A 19,100-nucleotide genomic window follows, 5' to 3' on the forward strand; every position below is an offset into this window, starting at 1 on the left:
GAGGGTCATCTAGTCCAACCCCCTGCAATGCAGGGATATTTGGTCCACCGTGAGGCTCAAACCCACAACCCTGAGATTAAGGGTCTCACGCGCTACCAACTGGGCTATCCAATCACTCAGTTCAGTTTCCCATGGGGCCAGCTCAGTTTCCTGTTGTTCCCATCGGGTTCGACTGAGCTACTCTGTCCTTCCACGAGGACAACGCTGAGACAATGGAGGAAGATGCCAAAAGGCAGCACCACTCCCTGGACTGAGTTGAAAATAAGAAGGCAGGCAGACTGAAATTGGTGCAGCCACGCCCCATTAATCCCAATGGCCCTCCTCAACTGTTCCTAGGCTCCTAACACCTGGTCTGCTGCTGTTTACATTTCCCCAGAGCGTCCGTCCGGTCCAGCCCATCCCTGAGAGTTCAGGAAGGAGGTGGGAAAGGAGGTCTTTATTTCAAAGCCATTGATTTCCTTTCCAATTAGATAATTAGCAAGGACGCCATGCGGGAAAGCAATCCAAGAGGATATATTTAACATTTTAAAGGCATGTGACCGTGACCTTCCCCCCAAGGACAGTCCCATAGCTGCTCTGCACAGACAACTGCAGAATGACGAATCCTATCTCCTGGTTCTGCCATGGGAACACTGAGCCCTTTCCCCCATTTCCCACTGACCACTTTGGCTCTGTCCATAGATGGCACTGAAACCAATTCATTCCGGCCCAGGGAAATTTCATTTCGAAAATGAAACTTTGCTTTCCAAAGTTGCATTCTAGCCACTGGGAGAAGCAAGAGGGAAGAGCAATTTTTGGAGATGCGGGGGGGGGGAGAGAACAATTTCATTTTCTCCCCACTGCACCAGGAGTAGAGCTGGTACTTTACTGCTGCTGTCCTTGGTGGAGAAAACCATGATGGCTGGAGAGGACTGGGTCAAACACATACTTTCATTATGACAGATAAGGCTATCAATGGCTACTAGTCCTTCCCTCCCTTTTGCACCTTCCACTAAGCCTCTGATAATAATAATAATAATAATAATAATAATAATAATAATAATAATAATAATAATATATTATTTATACCCCGCCCATCTCACTGGGTTTCCCCAGCCACTCTGGGCGGCTTCCAACAAAACACTAAAATACAATAACCTATTAAACATTAAAAGCTTCCCTAAAGAGGGCTGCCTTCAGATGTCTTCTAAAAGTTTGGTAGTTATTTTTCTCTTTGACATCTGGTGGGAGGGCGTTCCACAGAGCGGGTGCCACTACCGAAAAGGCCCTCTGTCTGGTTCCCTGTAGCTTGGCTCATTGCAGCAAGGGAACAACCAGAAAGCCCGCAGTGCTGGATCTCAGTGTCCGGGCAGAACGATGGGGGTAGAGACGCTCCTCCAGGTATACTGGACCAAGGCCATTTAGGGCTTTCAAGGTCAGCACCAACACTTTGAATTGTGCTCGGAAACATACTGGGAGCCAGTGTAGGGCTTTCAAGACCGGTGTTATATGATTTTGGCAGCCGCTCCCAGTCACCAGTCTAGCTGCCGCATTCTGGATTGGTTGTAGTTTCCGGGTCACCTTCAAAGGTAGCCCCATGTAGAGCGCAGTGCAGTAGTCCAAGCGAGAGATAACCAGAGCATGCACCACTCTGGTGAGACAGTCCGCGGGCCTGTTGCTAGGGGTCAGAAGTGGAGAGAATTACTGTTGCTGAAGGCTTCCCATGGGCATCTGGTTGACCCCTGGGAGAGGAAGAAGCTGAGCTGGATGGGTTTAATCAAGCAAGGCTTTTCTTGACTGTTAAAAAGGGATTGGAGTAGATAAATTAAGGAAGGTTATATAGATCTATTAGCCATGATACCTAAATTGAAACTCAGTGTTCAGAGCCAATTATGTTCAGAGCAGTTCCTGGAGGAATAAAACAAAGGGGGCGGGGAATGTGTGAAATTATCTAGCCCTCATATCAGTACTTTAGCTGTGACTCCTGTATTGCACAGGGTTAGACTAGACGTCCCATTGGGTCCTTCCAACTCTACAGTCCTATGATTCTGGTTATGGATTTCCTGGATGCATCTGCTGGACCACCGTATACAACCGGATGCTGAAATAGATGGACCAAAGTCTACAAATCATGAACGCAGCCATATGGCTCCAACAGTCTCATCACGGATTCTTGTGACAGTGTTCCACCAACATACGCATGGACTTTGGGAAAGTAGAAGGTGAGGATGAAATGAAGATCAAGATTGAGAAACCAGAGGCCTTCCTCTTGGGCATTGTCGGCCAATTGGTGTCAAAGAAAGACAGAACTTTCTTTATGTATGCTACAACAGCAGCAAGAATACTTATCGCAAAGTATTGGAGGATACAAGACCTACCCACTCTGGAAGAATGGCAGACGAAGGTGATAGACTACATGGGACTGGCTGAAATAACTGGCAGAATCCGAGACCAGGGGAAAGAGACGGCGGAAGAAGATTGGATGAAATTTAAAATTTATCTTAAGAAATATTGTAAAATTAATGAGTGCTAAAATGTTGTGGTTATAGAAAATAGGGGATTACAGCTGTAAAAGATTAAGTAAAAGAAAAGAATAAGGAAAAATTAGATAAAATAAAGGGGGAGGATTTGCTGAAACAAATTTGGGAATTGGGATGCAGAAAGGGGAGGTACGGGGAAGTCAGCGAAGTAAGTTTTAAGAAAAAAAGGATTCAAAATTATACATGTTTGTTTGTGTGTGTGTATGTTTGTATTGTGTATTGTGTGTGTTCTTATAATTTGTGAAAATCCAATAAACATTTATAAAAAAAAATGAAATGAAATGAAGATCAAGATTGAGAAAACTGCACATTAAAAAAATGTACAGAGCAGAACCACAGAGGCCTCCTAGCATGTTGGACACATTTGCCAGGTAATTCAGAGCTCCAAACTCCAGGGAGAAGACTTTTGGAATCATCTCTCCTTGCTCAAGCTGTTGGATCTCCAACCTGCTGGCTCACCTGTATGTCACCAGTAGTGGGGCTGTAATAAGCTCTTCGGAAGATCTCGGTCATATTCCTGAGTACGTCGATGGTCGAGAGCAGATCCCCACTGTAGCTGGTCCCATCCTGAGAAATCTCCACCAGGTTTTGCAGCACACCCGACACCCCTTCCCCTATCAAACCCCGCTGGGCTTTTGAAAGATGATCTCTTGTCTGGGAAGACAGAAAATGACATGTGTTAACTTAAAACAGGGGTGGTGAACCTTTTTCAGCAACATGCTTACCTTTGTACACTGGGCTGTATCCTAGTCCTATAAAAGCTAGAAATGTATTTCTCTCTACCTACCTTATTCTCTCCACAATTTAACCAGTTTAAGCCAAGAAACACACTATTTAAGGCTTTGGGCTAGCCTGGTGAGCTACCAGTGTAGCCTTATTGGAGTTCACCGATTGGGTCTGCGTTGCTCCGGGACAGGAGGAAGGAAGTCAAATGACACCGAGGTTGGTTCAAAGAAAGAGTTTATTCTGCTCTCCGGATAGCAGAAGGCACTTGTGTGATGAAGTCCACAGCAAGTCCAAAGAAATGACAAGTTTCGTGCAGTATATATATCCTCCAGGCACCCTCTCCCTCCTTCCCATATAAATCCAACCACGTCAGTCTATGTACGCAGGTCGACATCACATATGTTCTTGCTCTGGTATTCTCAACCATAAAAGGATCTTCCTTCCTGTACTTCTGACCATAAAAGGATCTTCCTCTTCCTACTCTTATCCTGGAGGAAGAGGTCATCATCTCCGAGAACACGCTTTGGCATTGTTCTGGACTTAGGTCTGTGCATCTTTTGTGGTCAGCACATAAGATAAGGTACAAATGTGTCTTCTCTGTTCTCCTAGTGCAGTCAGGGTCATCCCTGCCGTCACAAACTGATAAAGGAGAGGGCTCTGAGCACGGCCGGGTTTTTGTTTATACATTGACTCAGAGCTCAAGTTAATGGATTTTAGCTAAGGAAAAATAAGGATTTTGGTGCAGTTTCAAACTGCCTGCACAGTCAGTTTTGGGTCTGGGAAACCCATTCCTTCACCAGGACTTGGTTGCTCTATCAGTCACAGAAAAGAAAACCTGGCCATGTAACATCAACTTCTGTGATTGGAAGGCAGTATGAAGTCTCTGGATTGGATGGGTCTGGGATATAAATACTAGAAACCTTGAATTCTCTCCATGATTGGTCAACAGAGCAGCACCTCCTGCTTGCTATACTTCTCCAGTGCATCCTCAACTCCATCCACTGAGCTAGGGGACTCTGAGTTGGAGAATGCACATTCCAGGTCTGGATTTAGGTTCCCAAGCTCCTGGCTCAGCCTCAACACTCACCATCATCTGGATGTTCCTGTAGTCAATGGAAACACACTTGACATATGTTGGAAGGGTCCAATAGGCAATGCCCTCTTCATCCAGCATGCACCGGCGTAGGATCAGCCCTGAAGGAGAGCAGAAAGGGGACAGTCAAGCACATTGGCAGTTGGCTGGTGAACTTACAAAGTCTACCCACAACAGCATTGATCCTTATCAGTCCAAGGAAGGAAGTTGGTCAACATGAGAAAATCAAGCCATTATAAACCGAGATAGCTGCTACTGGAGATGATTGCTGCGTGGTTGCAGAAAGGAGTAGAATGTGTGTGAAATAGGAAGATTCTGCCTTCAGGGAACAGTGGCAAAGTCCATTTAGTTCCAAAGTGAAACCTGCCCTCTAGTTTCTTAAAAATTGTTCTCTCCCCATGACAGCAGCTTCTGTTTTTTCTGTCTCATTTGCAACGTATTTCATTTCACTATGCATGTGGTTGAGCTTACCTTATGGTACTAAGAAGACCAATAGTGGTGTCCATTTTTTCCTTTCCAATACACATCCTTCCTGCACTCTGCAGCCTCCATGGCTGCCCCAAGTGCTTCCTGCTTTGAAAAAAGTTCCATAGAACTTTCTTTTTGTATGCAACGACAGCAGCAAGAATACTTATTGCAAAGTACTTATTGCAAAATACTTATTGCAAAGTATTGGAAGATGCAAGATTTGCCCACTTTGGAAGAATGGCAGATGAAGCTGATTGACTGTATGGGACTGGCAGAAATGACTGGCAGAATCCGTGACCAGGGAGAAGAGTCGGCAGAAGAAGACTGGAAAAAAATTAAGGACTATCTACAAAAATACTGTAAAATTAAGGAATGTTGAATGATGTTGGATTGAAATTAAGTGGTTTCTAGCTGTAATGGTAAAAGGAATATGATAAAATGGTTTTCTTTTTGTAAGCTAGAATTTAAAGTTATAATACTCTAAGATGTTGGAGAGAAAGTAAGGTGTTTTCTTTTCTTTTTAAGCTGTAATGCTTTGAGATAAGGATTTGCTGTATAAATAATTTGAACTGGATATACAAGAAGGGGAGGTATGAGGAGGTCGGGGAAATATGTTATGAGAAAATAAGTTGTAAAATTTATGTGTTTTTAATGTTTTTATGTTTGCTTTTTTCTTTTTGTTTGTAAAAAATTGGAAACTCTAATAATTTTTTTTTTTTTTAAAGAAAAAAGTTCCATGAGAGGACCTATGCCATGACTTCCCCTGGGACTTAACTGAGGTCCCAGAAACCACAGAGTTTGGCTACTGAATGCCTGAGATGGATGCAATCACTGATTTTAGTTCTAAGGGAATTCGTTCCTTTTATCTTAAGAAAATCTTCCACACTTTTAGCAATCACATCACAATTTCTTTTTTAAAAATCTGTGCTTTAAAATAAAAAAATAATAATAAGCACAATAAAAGTAATAAAAGCTGTCAGCCCCACAGTAGGCAGCCTCCCTACCTTCCTGTATCCACAGTAAAGCTCAGGCCCCCAGGAAGGCTGCAAAGTGCAGACCATAAGGATTGCAGAATGAAAGAATGGACACCCACAAACACCCCAGGCCACCTGGACTGTAAGGTAAGCAAGCACACACGAGCAAACACAAAATGCTCTGCAGCCCACCCATGGAATTTCACCAACACTGAACATAAGTGAATAAGGAGAGCCTGCAGGATAAGGCCACTAGCTCATCTAGGTCAGGAACGTGTCTTCATAGTGGCCAACCAGATGGCCCTAAGAGAAACCAGGGAGCAGGATCCAAGCGCAAGAGTAGTAGTAATAATAATAATAATAATAATAATAATAATAATAATAATAATAATTATACCCCGTCCATCTGGCTGGGTTTCCCCAGCCACTCTGGGTGGCTTGCAACAGAATATTAAAATACAGTAGTCTATTAAACATTAAAAGCTTCCCTAAATAGGGCTGCCTTCAGATGTCTTCTAAAAGTCTGGTAGTTGTTTTACTCTTTGACATCTGGTGGGAGGACGTTCCACAGGGCGGGTGCCACTACCGAGAAGGCCCTCTGCCTGGTTCCCTGTAACTTGGCTTCTCGCAGTGAGGGAGCTGCCAGAAGGCCCTCAGATCTGGACCTCAGTGTCCGGGCAGAACGATGGGGGTGGAGACGCTCCTTCAGGTATACTGGACCGAGGCCGTTTAGCGCATTAGAGGTCAGCACCAACACTTGAATTGTGCTCGAAAATGTACTGGGAGCCACTGTAGGCCTTTGAAGACTGGTGTTATGTGGTCTCGGCAGCCACTCCCAGTCACCAGTCTAGCTGCCGCATTCTGGATTAGTTGTAGTTTCCGGGTCACCTTCAAAGGTAGCCCCACATAGAGCGCATTGCAGTAGTCCAAGCAAGCGATAACTAGAGCATGCACCACTCTGGTGAGCCAGTCTGCAACTCTCCCCTCCTGTGGTTTTCAGCAACTGCTGTTCAGAAGCATCTCTCCCTCCACCCATAGAGGAAAAGCACAGCCATGGTGGCTAGAAGCCAACAATAGCCCTCGCCTTCCATGCATTGGTCTCTCTCTTAAAGCCACCCTAATTTGGTGGTCCTCTAAGTTGGTGGTTTCCTTCTCCCCTTTGATCATTTCCGAATGCTGTTTCTTTCCTCACTGATTGATGGAGAAGAGTTGGGCAGCAGAGGGAGGAACACAGGAGAAATTTTTGGCTCAACAGCAAGCACAGCCCATACAGGTGGACACACATCATTGCTTGCTCAAGAACCACATGGGAGAACCTATAGTCAGGAAATAAATATTCAGCAGCAACAACATCTTTGGAACCAACAGGCAGTTACTCATCATCCTGGCAAGAGCTAATGTCCGCTGCCTTCCATTACTCTTGTCCCTCCTAATTTAGAGTGATCCTCTTGTTTGGCAGTTCCTCACCTTTGGGACTCACAAGCTAAAGTGGTGGGGTCGGATCGAACAAATGAGGCCACCTTAGCTGACCCCTTCCTTGCCATGGACGTGGACACACGCTCTCCCCATCAAGAGCCCCCAGAGGGAGCCGTTTTCACCAACGCCACAGCAGGGCATCTCTTTCGGAACCGTTCAGCAATTCATCTTCGGACACGGTTCCGAAACGCCAGCTGCTATCCTGGCACATCTTCTGGCTTAGATGTCCAGAGAAGGCAGCTTTGGCACAAATAAGCCACAAGATTGTGGCCAGAGCTTCTGCTCCACAGCCACAGCAGCCAGAAAGATGAATCTCAGTTGTTGCAAGAACAAAGTGTCTACTTCCAGTCCCAGGGCAAGTTCACATTGAAAAATCCCTCTGCGTGTTCTCCCCTGGTGCCCAGTGTTCTGAATCCTGTTTGCTTCAGACAATTAAGGTTTGCTTCAGACACGCTGCACTGAAAGAATACTAAGAACTGTAGTTTAAGGATACCCTGTGAGGGATAAACTACAGCTCCCAGGATTATTTTCTTTTTTGAGGTGGTATGATGTGCAGCACGGGTGGCGCCGTGGGTTAAACCACAGAGCCCAGGACTTGCCGATCAGAAGGTCGGCGGTTCAAATCCCCACGACAGGGTGAGCTCCCTTTGCTCTGTCCCTGCTCCTGCCAACCTAGCAGTTCGAAAGCACGTCAAAGTGCAAGTAGATAAATAGGTACCACTGCGGCGGGAAGGTAAACAGCGTTTCTGTGCACTGCTCTGGTTCGCCAGAAGCGGATCAGTCATGCTGGCCACATGACCCGGAAGCTATTCGCCTGCTCCCTCGGCCAATAAAGCAAGATGATGTGCATACAGCCCAAGAAACAAACTTTGAGAAGAATCTTTGCTGCTACGGAGGCGGCTGTTTCTTGGCTCGCATCTCCCCTTTGCCATTGCAAGGAGTGACTTAAAGAGTTTTCGTTCATTTGCGACTTTAATCAGATAAAGATTCAGATCTTGTTTGTTTTGCAGTATTTGACCACTAAACTTCCATTTATAATTCAGGAAGTGTGTGCAGATGAACTGAGGGGACCGCGGACTGCATTTGTCCATGCATTTAATTGGCTGGTGAAGGGGCTCTATGCATTCAAGTGAGTAGATCTCTAATTGACAGCAGATTCGGCTCAACTGGGTTCTCCTTGCATTGAGGATGTGCATTGGCACCCGCACAAAGGCCAAATGCAGAGATAGTGGAGGCCAACTAATCTGTTGTGCCAGGACCATGATTTTTAGCTGTGCATGTAACTCCCCCTCCCCTCTCCCTGTCCCCCTGAATCTGCTCCAGAGTTGGGGGAACCCCTGGCAGAAATTTAAGGGGTGAACATTGCGCTTGCAGGGAGAGGAGAGCACAGCAATGTTACATAGCATAACTAAGAGTCATTGTGCTAGTGTAATCGTTTAGCAGGATGCGACGGCCAGCCACTGCATGAGTCAGGAGTGGGAGATGGGAATAATAATAATAATAATAATAATAATAATAATAATAATAATAATAATTTATTATTTATACCCCGCCCATCTGACTGGGGTTCCCCAGCCACTCTGGGAGGCTTCCAACAAAATATTAAAAATACACTAAAACAGCAACACTGTCCAATCTCTCGGCTAGTGCTTTCATGATGCACCTTCAGGTGCCAGATGAAAACGTTCCTCTTTAACCAGGCCTTGGGCTGATTGACATCTGCTGCCCTTTTAAAATGTGTTGTGGAAGGCGGGGTTATCAGGTTGCCATTGTTTTTGTTTTTTATTACCTATTTTGTGTTTTTTTATAATTTTATGCTGTGAACCTCCCTGATGTCTATGGGTATAGAGCGTTATATAAATCGTTTCTCAGTTTGGTCCTTTTACTGGTACATGTTTTTGTTTGTTTGTGGTAACTAATGCCTTGCGACTTGTCATTATTTTTATTGATTTTTTATTGATTATAGTTTTTTATTGACTTAGATTTTTTATTGATTATAGTTTGGCATTTCTTTCTTGTAATTGATAAGTGCAAACTGTTTAATTATTATTTGCTTATATTTAAGTTTACTGTTTACTACAGTTTACTATTATATTCATTCATATATATATATATATATATATATATATATATATATATATATATACGCATTTCCAGGTTTACAAACAGCAAGAGAAAGAACAATTAAAATATAATCAATATGATACCTTTGACCTTCTCTCCCCCCTTTTGTCTATCCTTATACCAAAGTTTGTTCCCCCCCTGCATCTTACTCCAATTTTAGCATCTTTAAACACCCCCTAGTTCTTCTTTTAACTACAAGTTTTATGTCAGTCCTACTAATGATTTTAATGGTTTACAATATTTTAAAAAATATGTTATGTACTTTCCCCATGTCTTATTAAAATTTGATTCTTCCTGGTTCCTAATTCTTCCAGTCAGTTTTGCCATCTCAGCACAGTCCATCAATTTCATCTGCCAATCTCCCTTGGGAAGGACTGCATTTTCTTTCTGTCTCTGAGCTAGCAAAGTCTGGGCAGCTGTAGTAAGTTTACTATTATATTCTACTGGATTATTGAATATTGCTTTATTTGATAGAAGTTATTTATTTTAAAGTAATTTTTTTTTGCATTGGATCAGATTGTTTTATCTTTGCTATCTATTTTGTTGTTTCTTCAGCTTGTAAAATATAGAAATATAGGTATACAAATTAAAAGTGAAACGAACATGAAATATTAAAAATAATAAACATGCTTAATATGTATGTGTGGTACCCACCCACAGATAAACAGAAATTCAAGAGAAGTGGAAGAGAGAACATAGGATCCACAAAGATGCAGTTTCATAGTATCTGAGAAACTTGTAGGGAATGGACTGGGTCCCACGGCTATGCAGCCATGTGGAGGGGAGCTTACTGTGATGAACTTGAATCCAGAACCATGAACCACTTTTCTGACAGTTACTGAAATCTGAAGTCTGCACCCTAATGTCCTATGTGACCTTGCAAGAGATCCAGGCCATTTGAGGTGTCAAGACGTCATCCATCGCCATAGAGGAGAGAAGGACCACGTCAGGCCACCACTACTTACCTGTGGCGTTCCGGGGACATCGAACGGCTGCAGATTCTCCTCCTGGAGTCTCCTTCCAAATCACAGAAGCAAAGTTATCTTCGTCACAGATTTCATGGGGCTCTGGAAAGGAAGAAAGGATGTGGCTGAATTTAGTACGTCTGCTGAGACGAAGGAAGGAAGGAAGGAATCATAGAATCATAGAATCATAGAATCATAGAATCATAGAATCATAGAATCATAGAATCATAGAATCATAGAATCATAGAATCATAGAATCATAGAATCATAGAGTTGGAAGAGACCACAAGGGCCATCGAGTCCAACCCCCTGCCAAGCAGGAAACACCATCAGAGCACTCCTGACATATGGTTGTCAAGCCTCTGCTTAAAGACCTCCAAAGAAGGAAGGAAGGAAGGAAGGAAGGAAGGAAGGAAGGAAGGAAGGAAAGAAACTGAAAAGGGGAAGATGGGTGAGGGAAAAAGAAAATGTGGGTTGACAGTGGTGAATAAGAACAGCCATCTGTTATATCAAGGAATCTCAGAATTAAGAACTGCTTAAGTAGAATATGGGGATGCGGGTGGCGCTGTGGGTTAAACCACAGAGCCTAGGACTTGCTGATCAGAAGGTCGGTGGTTCAAATCCCCACAACGGGGTGAGCTCCCATTGCTCGGTCCCTGCTCCTGCCAACCTAGCAGTTCGAAAGCATGAAAAAGGGCAAGTAGATAAATAGGTACCGCTCTGGGAGGAAGGTAAACGGCGTTTCCGTGTGCTGCTCTGGTTTGCCAGAAATGACTTAGTCATGCTGGCCACATGACCTGGAAGCTGTACGCCAGCTCCCTCGGCCAATAAAGCAAGATGAGTGCCGAAACCCCAGAGTCGGCCACGACTGGACCTAACGGTCAGGGATCCCTTTACCTTTAGCTAAGTAGAGTATGCTTAAGTAAAGGGTGGTTTAAACAAACAAACAAACAGACAGACAGACAGACAGACATATATGGATTCTAGAAATTTAGGAAGTTTGCTAGATCTCCACACATCTACAAAGCGGAATGTGGGTGGCGCTGTGGTCTAAACCACTGAGCCTCTTGGGCTTGCCGATCTCTGGGTGTAGGCTCATAGATCTTTATACACACACATACCAAAGTGATAATGTAGAGAAAACAGGTGGAATTCAACCACACAGAAATGTCTAACCACTGAGCCTCTTGAGCTTGCTGATCAGAAGGTCGGTGGTTTGAATCCCCGCAATGGAGTGAGCTCCCGTTGCTCTGTCCCTGCTCCTGCCAACCTAGCAGTTCAAAAGCACACCAGTGCGAGTAGATAAATAGGTACTGCTGCGGTGGGAAGGTAAACAGTGTTTCCGTGAGCTCTGGCTTCCGTCGTGCGCCAGAAGTGGTTTAGTCCTGCTGGCCACATGACCCGGAAAAGCTGTCTGGGGACAAACACCGGCTCCCTTGGCCTGAAAGCGAGATGAATGCCTCAACCCCATAGTAGCCTTTGACTGGACTTAACCATCCAGGGGTCCTTTACCTTTACCATTAACTATGACAGCTAAATGAAACCAACTTGGTCAAAAACTTGGAATAGCAGAGGTATGTGTGAGCATGCTTGTGTGCATTCACACACATACACAGACAAGTTTCATATCCTGCTTGCAAGCTTTCCATAGGCCAGTTCCATAGACCTGCTGCCTTGCAGGTGTTTCTGGACTACAACTCCCATCATCCTTGATCATTGGCCACGCTGGCTGGGTCTGATGGGAGTCAGGATCCAACTACACCTGGAGACCCCCAGGCTCCACATCACCTCTGCCATTGGAATCTAGTTGTCACTGTGGGAAACAGAATGCTGACTGAGATGGATCTTTGGTCTGATCTGGCAGTGCACTTCCTCCATCCTCACCCCTAAAAAAACCCTGTGCAAATACACTCACGGAAATGCCTGAAGGCGATTCTCTCGTTCCGAATCTGGGAGAAAGCTTTGAGCACACATACAGGAACCCGGCTCCCGGCCTGAGTAGCACAACCCTTTATGTGGAAAAGTTATTTATGGGACATAAAGCAGTGAAAGCTGTCATTGGGGTGTTAAAGTCATTTCTCACCACTAAGCACAGGGAAAAGGGGGACATATATTTCACAGCTTTCAATTACATTTTCTATTTTATTGGGCATGTAAAGCAACTTGTAAACGGGGGGGGGGGGGGAGAGAATACATAGTCTGGGTGGAAATGGAAGAGAAAAAGCAAAGGGAATGACAGGCATGGATAAGCCCCAGCAGCTTCTTATGGAAGTCCCCATCTCCTAGAATTTGACACTGGGCCGCAGCAGGATTCCACCATGCCAGGAATGACGTGCCAAAGAGATGGGCACCTAACTGGTGCAGGAGCAGCTGTTGGTGGGTTGGAATCAATGATCCTGACCGTGGCTGCAATTTGTCAGTGTCTAGCCAGCAAGGTTGACTTCGGAAGGTCGCAGAGCACCGTTTCAGTGTGTGGGTTGCTGCTATCCAAGACAATTAGTCAAGGCCGAGCACCCAGCCTTGGTGGGTAATGGACTCGACATCGGTGCTTGAACTAGAAATACGCTCTGCTCAAGACTTGGGATGCAACATGATGAGCTCTGCCATGGTTTCCACCCACCTGCCTTCTTGGCTGCATTTGGAATTGGGGGTGCAATCTTTCATCGTTACCATGAAACTGACCGGCATAGGGACCGAGGGCATCTTCACACATTAGTCTCAAGGCAATAGATATACAGTGGTACCTCTGGTTACAGACGTTTTCAGGTTACATACGCTTCAGGTTACAGACTCCGCTAACCCAGAAATAGTACTTTGGGTTAAGATGAGAACAGAAATCGTGCTCCGGCAGCACGGTGGCAACGGGAGGCCCCATTAGCTAAAGTGGTGCTTCAGGTTAAGAACAGTTTCAGGTTAAGTACGGACCTCCAGAACGAATTAAGTACGTAACCAGAGGTACCACTGTATAACCTCCACTGTCAAACAGCTCTTGCCATCCACAAGTTCTTCCTGATGGTTAGTTGGGAGTCTGCTTTGTTGTCATGTGAATCTATTGGTTTAGGTCCTGTCCACTGGAGCACCAGAAAAAACAAGCTCCCATTTTGTACCGTTTGCCCCGGTTCCAACATGGCTGAGTTCTGACTCTGACTTGACTGACCAACCTGACTGGAGTCAAGGCGCTCCTCAAAGTGCTGCTGCTTGGTTGGTTTCTATGTCTGCGGCAGAATGCCTTCCTCTCTGCAGCGGAAGCAGTGGGGCAGGAGAGCAGGAAGAGTGCCGTCTCTTGTGCTTCTGCCACCTGAAGCGGCTGCATCACCCTGCATCATGTGTGGGCTGGTTCTGGCTGGTTCCATCTTCCATGTGGCAACCCTTCAGATATTTGAAGATGGCTACCATACCATATCACTTCTCAGTTTTCTCTCCTCCAGGCTAAACATACCCAACTCCCCAACTCCTTCCACCAAGAGATAGCTAGGTAGCTAGATAGATAGAGGAAAATATGTAGAAGCAGTAGGAAGTTTGAGAAATGTGGTTTTAAAAAATGCATGTTTTGATACAGCTCAAGTTTTCCTTTTGGAAAAAGAAACGAAGAATGTGTTTGTTTTGGAAGCAGGACAAAAGGGAACAAGGAATTAAAAGCATTCACAACTGAGTGGAAGGCAAGGTGGCCAATCTGTCTGTCCTTAAAAGTAAAGGTAAAGGACCCCCAGATGGTTTAGTCTAGTCCTTAACTAGCTCAATACAGTGGTACCTTGGGTTACAGACACTTCAGGTTACAGATGCTTCAGGTTACAGATTCCGCTAACCCAGAAATAGTACAGTGGTATCTCGGGTTAAGAACTTAATTCATTCTGGAGGTCCGTTCTTAACCTGAAACTGTTCTTAACCTGAAGCACCACTTTAGCTAATGGGGCCTCCTGCTGCCACCGTGCTGCTACTGCACGATTTCTGTTCTCATCCTGAAGCAAAGTTCTTAACCCGAGGTACTATTTCTGGGTTAGTGGAGTCTGTAACCTGAAGCATCTGTAACCTGAAGCGTCTGCAACCCAAGGTACCACTGTACCTCGGGTTAAGAACTTTGCTTCAGGATGAGAACAGAAATCGTGCGGCAGTGGTGCAGCAGCAACAGGAGGCCCCATTAGCTAAAGTGATGCTTCAGGTTAAGAACAGTTTCAGGTTAAGAACGGACCTCCGGAACGAATTAAGTTCTTAACCCGAGGTACCACTGTATTAGCTGTGGTGCTGGGCTAAGAAGGAGATCAGCTCTGCAACCCTCTTTCCACATTCCGCTTGCAACTGACACGCAGGAACCAACCACCAGAGTCTTGTCCTCAATTTCACCCTTTCAACTTTCCCTCCTGTGCTCAAGTACGTTCCTGGGAAACAAGGCATGACACTCTGTATTAGGGACGCTCATTAGAAATGCAATCCGCCACCTTGCCTGAGAGTGTGGGAGTGCTCCATTTCTCAGGAGGGGATAACACGATGCCTGTAATTTTTAATATCCCTTTGTAACAAAAGCCATTTTACAAAAGGAAGCACTCAGCACTGGGAGAATTTAACATCTAACCCAATTACGCTCAATGGCTTTCCTCCTTTTTTAAAACCAAATTATGTTTATATTTGATGTTCTTCCTCCTCCCCTTCTCTCTAGGGCAAAATAAGAATGCAATTGTTTTTAGAAATTGATCTGATGGCTACAGGATCTGAATGCCCATACTTGTCAGGCCAAAGGCTGGCCAGGAATCTTGGAGGCAATCAAAGGCCAACAATAGCCAGATTAATTATTGTTATTTTACTGCTGCATTTTATTTGTCTGCAAACCACCTTGAGGCTCCTTCTTTCAATCAGCATTGTCATCATCCAGCCACATGTTGGATGAAGGCCATCAGTTTGATACCCCGAGAATCACACACACCCTCCCCAGGAAAAAATAAGACAGCGGTGAGAGTCCCATGGACTGCAAGAAGATCAAACCTATCCATTCTGAAGGAAATCAGTCCTGAATGCTCACTGGAAGGACAGATCCTGAAGCTGAGGCTCCAAGACTTTGGCCACCTCATGAGAAGAGAAGACTCCTTAGAAAAACCCCTGATGTTGGGAAAGATGGAGGGCACAAGGAGAAGGGGACGACAGAGGATGAGATGGTTGGACAGTGTTCTCAAAGCGACCAGCATGAGTTTGACCAAACTGTGGGAGGCAGTGGAAGAGAGGAGGGCCTGGCGTGCTCTGGTCCATGGGGTCATGAAGAGTCGGACACGACTAAACAACTAAACAACAACAGAGCCTTTTGATTTCCTAGTGGGACCAGATGGACACTCTGGCATCAGTGCACTTCACAAAGCAAGAGGTGTTCTACCTACATGTGAGTTTCCTGCCCAGAACCACTTGACCCTTCGGATCAGCGGGCCAAAGAGTGTAGGCAGCTGAGGGGCAGAATTTGCCACTCGCAGGGAAATATGCAGGTTTTTTACTCCAGCGCCCTGCAGTGCAGGAACTACTGCTAATGCACAGTTTTAATTAGGATATATGAAGTGTCTGCTTGATCAGGCCAATGGCCCATCTAGACCCTTATCCCCTGCAGAAATCTCTTACCTGGACATCTCTTCTCATTACATTGCTTGTACTCCTCTTTGGGTCCTTGGCATGCGTCTCCTCCATAGAAAGGGCCATAGCAGACACGGTCGCGTTTCTGCGTTCCACCTCCACAAGTGGCGGTACAGCTCCCCCATGGGCCCCACACTTGCCACTTCCCATCCACTGGAGGAGAAAGAGAGAAAATGTAATGTAGGGTTCCTTCAGGGGAGGGTGGAGATCTGGGGTTGTGGGCACACACAATGCACTCTACGTAGGGCTACCCTTGGATCTGGTCTGGAGAAGAAGAAGAATTGGATTTGATATCTGGCTTTATCACTACCCAAAGGAGTCTCAAAGCGGCTAACATTCTCCTTTCCCTTCCTTCCCCACAACAAACACTCTGTGAGGTGATTGGGGCTGAGAGACTTCAAAGAAGTGTGATTAGCCCAAGGTCACCCAGCAGCTGCATGTGGAGGAGCGGGGAATCAAACCCGGTTCACCAGATTACGAGTCTAACACTCTTAACCACTACACCACACTGGCTGTCAGCTCCAGCTGCTGCAAAATGCTGCGATTGGACTATTGATGGGGTAGATAAGTCCTGGCACATAACTCAAAAGCTTGCACTGGTTGCTCAGACATGGCAGAGCCAGGATCAAGGTCCCTCCTTTTAAAAAAATAATAATATTGAAGCAAATCAAATAAATTGATACAATAAACATAACAGAGGCACAAAAAACCAGCACAATGTATCTGGGAGAGACTTAATATTAGGTTGGTAGAATATTAAGGAAACCAAATTTCATGTTGTACTACGGAGAGGGAGTCCTGTGTTGCTACATTTGTTGAAAACAAGATAGAATCCCACCAAACTGCATATAATTTTTTCCTGGGTTCTCCAAGCCTTTGGCATGTGATATTTTTCAGCTATTGCTAAACTCCACATATTTTTCTACCAAATCAAAAATTGCAAGTCCTGTAAGGTTTTCCTTGGGGGCCATTGAGGTTCTCAAATTGGCTCTCAACCAGGGGTGTAGCTAGCTGCTCCGGCACCCGGAGCTGCGGGGGCGGGGCGAGCATCCCACAGGGGCACCTCGGCAATCCACCCAGGGGGGCGGCACAGCGAGCTGCCAACAGAGTCCACCTGATGGACACAAGCCCCACACTGCCATTTCAGGCAGTGTGGGGCCCCAAGCCACTGCGTCATTCCCAGGATAGACATGTGGCTCAGGCGTGCTGTACTCCAGGCCCCACGGTAAGTGCCGCCCCCCCCAAGGTGTTCCATTTTGTCAACCCGCTCAAGGATGACACCCGGGTTGGACCTCACCCCCCCTCCTGTGCCCCTGCTACCAACAACTTTGGTCCAGGACACATTAAGGTATCCTGTCTGAGGTCTACAGAGGAGTAACTGTTTGTGGTCCTCCATGGCATGGATGCATGGCATGTGCTTAGTATTCTGGACCCAGTTTTATTGGACTTCCTCCAGTTGAGGTCAGACAAATCCCCTCCTTGTTGAGCTTCCAGTGCCTACTGGAGATGACTTCTCCTTCTTCTCCTTCTCCTTCTCCTCCTCCTCCTCCTCCTCCTCCTCCTCCTCCTCCTCCTCCTCCTCAGTTAAGCAGTATCAAAATTGCTTAAATAAACAATACTAGGAATTAGCTTGTGCATAGGAATATGTGTTCCAAATTGTTTCAGCTCCATTATGTGGCTCAGCAGAGATGTACATAGAAAATGTTGCTACTGAAAGACTTGCTGTATAGTAGCTTTCCCCAAATGAACATGTTCCAGGCGTTTTGAACTACAAATCCCATCCTTAGTGCTTCAGCTCTAAGCACCTGGATGGCAATAGGTTGGGGACAGCTGCACTGAAGTTTATTTCTGTTGGCAAACTAGTGCTCCTTACAGGGCAAAAGACAAGCATCAAACACCTTGTAAGAAACTTCTTAGGATGGGGGCTATCAGTATCTCAGCTGTGCCAGCTGTGGCTGATGGGATTTGTAGTCCATAACATCTGAATGGCACCCATGATATCACAGATCTTTCAGTAGCAACTTCTCCCATGTGTATCTGTACTGAGCCACTTACGATGATCATAAAATCTTAAAGTTGGAAGGGATGCCAAGGGTCATCTAATCTTCTTTTTCTTCTTTGGTAATCACTCTTAGATGAGTAAGATTGTCTTCCATAAACACGGTTTTAACAATAAGTCCGTAAGTGACTGTGGAGGCCAATTCTGGATCCACACATTCTTCCACAGTGGGGACATAGGTTTCCGGGCGGGAGTTGATCATGGTGAGGGTTTGCTAAGGGAGCCTTCCTCTTAGCACGTTTCTCTCTTGCGTCCTGAATTCGAGTGTCTTCAAAACCCACGACACCTTTGGTAAAGGCTGTTGCTTCTTGATTCATAGTCTCCCTTCCAATTTGAAACCATACCAGACCCTGCTTAGCTTTGCAAAGGTCCGAGCAGTTTTACTGCCATACTGGAGGTTGTTTTGCAGGTCAGCCATGCATTGGTTGACTCCCAAAGGGGCAGAGGGTGACCCACACGCTACTACTGACCTGGGCACTGTCTTAGGAAGCAGTCTCGGCTCTCCACCCAGTGTCCTTGGCATTCAGCTCCCCCGTACGACGGCCCATTGCACTCTCTCGTCCGCTGCTGGGTGCCATTGGAGCAGCTGGTGGAACAGGAGCTCCAGCTCGACCATTCATTCCAGTTGCCGTCCACTGAGTGACCCAAAGAAGGAAAGAAGGGAAGGCAGAATGTGAAAACCGCTTTTGCACAGAGCTATAGCTTTATAAAAATAGTTGTGTGTCTTTGTTTCTCAGTTTGATCCTTTTACATGGCTTTGTATGCATTGGGGTATTTTAATGCATTTTCATTTGCAGTTACTTTTATTTGAATTAATTTTGGGTTGCATTTTAATCGATTGATTGCTTGTTTTCATGCATATTGTATTATTTATATGATGTTAGCCGGTCAGAGCCCGGCTCTGGGCGGGTAGGGCAGGGTACAAATAAAAAAATATCATTATCATTATCATTGATCATAGTTTAGTAATCGTTCATTGCAATTGTTAGGAGTGAAGGCTGTTATTATTATTTTCTGATGTTTTGAGAGTCAATTTTTATTTTATTTTATATATGTTATATCATTAGTTCTTCAGTTTCCTAATCAATT

The 19,100-nt window shown here is 45.3% G+C and overlaps 1 protein-coding gene across 4 annotated transcripts in view; it reads right to left on the reverse strand.

The window, feature by feature from the left end:
- ADGRB1 (adhesion G protein-coupled receptor B1) overlaps positions 1 to 19,100 on the reverse strand; it is a 380,579-nt gene that overhangs the window by 172,087 nt on the left and 189,392 nt on the right. For all 4 annotated transcript variants that reach the window (XM_083516501.1, XM_083516500.1, XM_083516503.1 and 1 more), the window contains exons 7-11: positions 18,482 to 18,646; positions 15,941 to 16,105; positions 10,346 to 10,447; positions 4,333 to 4,439; positions 2,979 to 3,173 (exon numbers count right to left, since the gene is read on the reverse strand). In XM_083516501.1, the coding sequence (XP_083372627.1) occupies positions 2,979 to 3,173; positions 4,333 to 4,439; positions 10,346 to 10,447; positions 15,941 to 16,105; positions 18,482 to 18,646 (734 nt within the window). The remainder of the gene's footprint in view (positions 1 to 2,978; positions 3,174 to 4,332; positions 4,440 to 10,345; positions 10,448 to 15,940; positions 16,106 to 18,481; positions 18,647 to 19,100) is intronic.

The sequence above is a fragment of the Podarcis liolepis genome (genome assembly GCF_965112155.1).
Source record: "Podarcis liolepis genome assembly, chromosome: 8".
NCBI classification, from domain to species: Eukaryota; Metazoa; Chordata; class Lepidosauria; order Squamata; family Lacertidae; genus Podarcis; species Podarcis liolepis.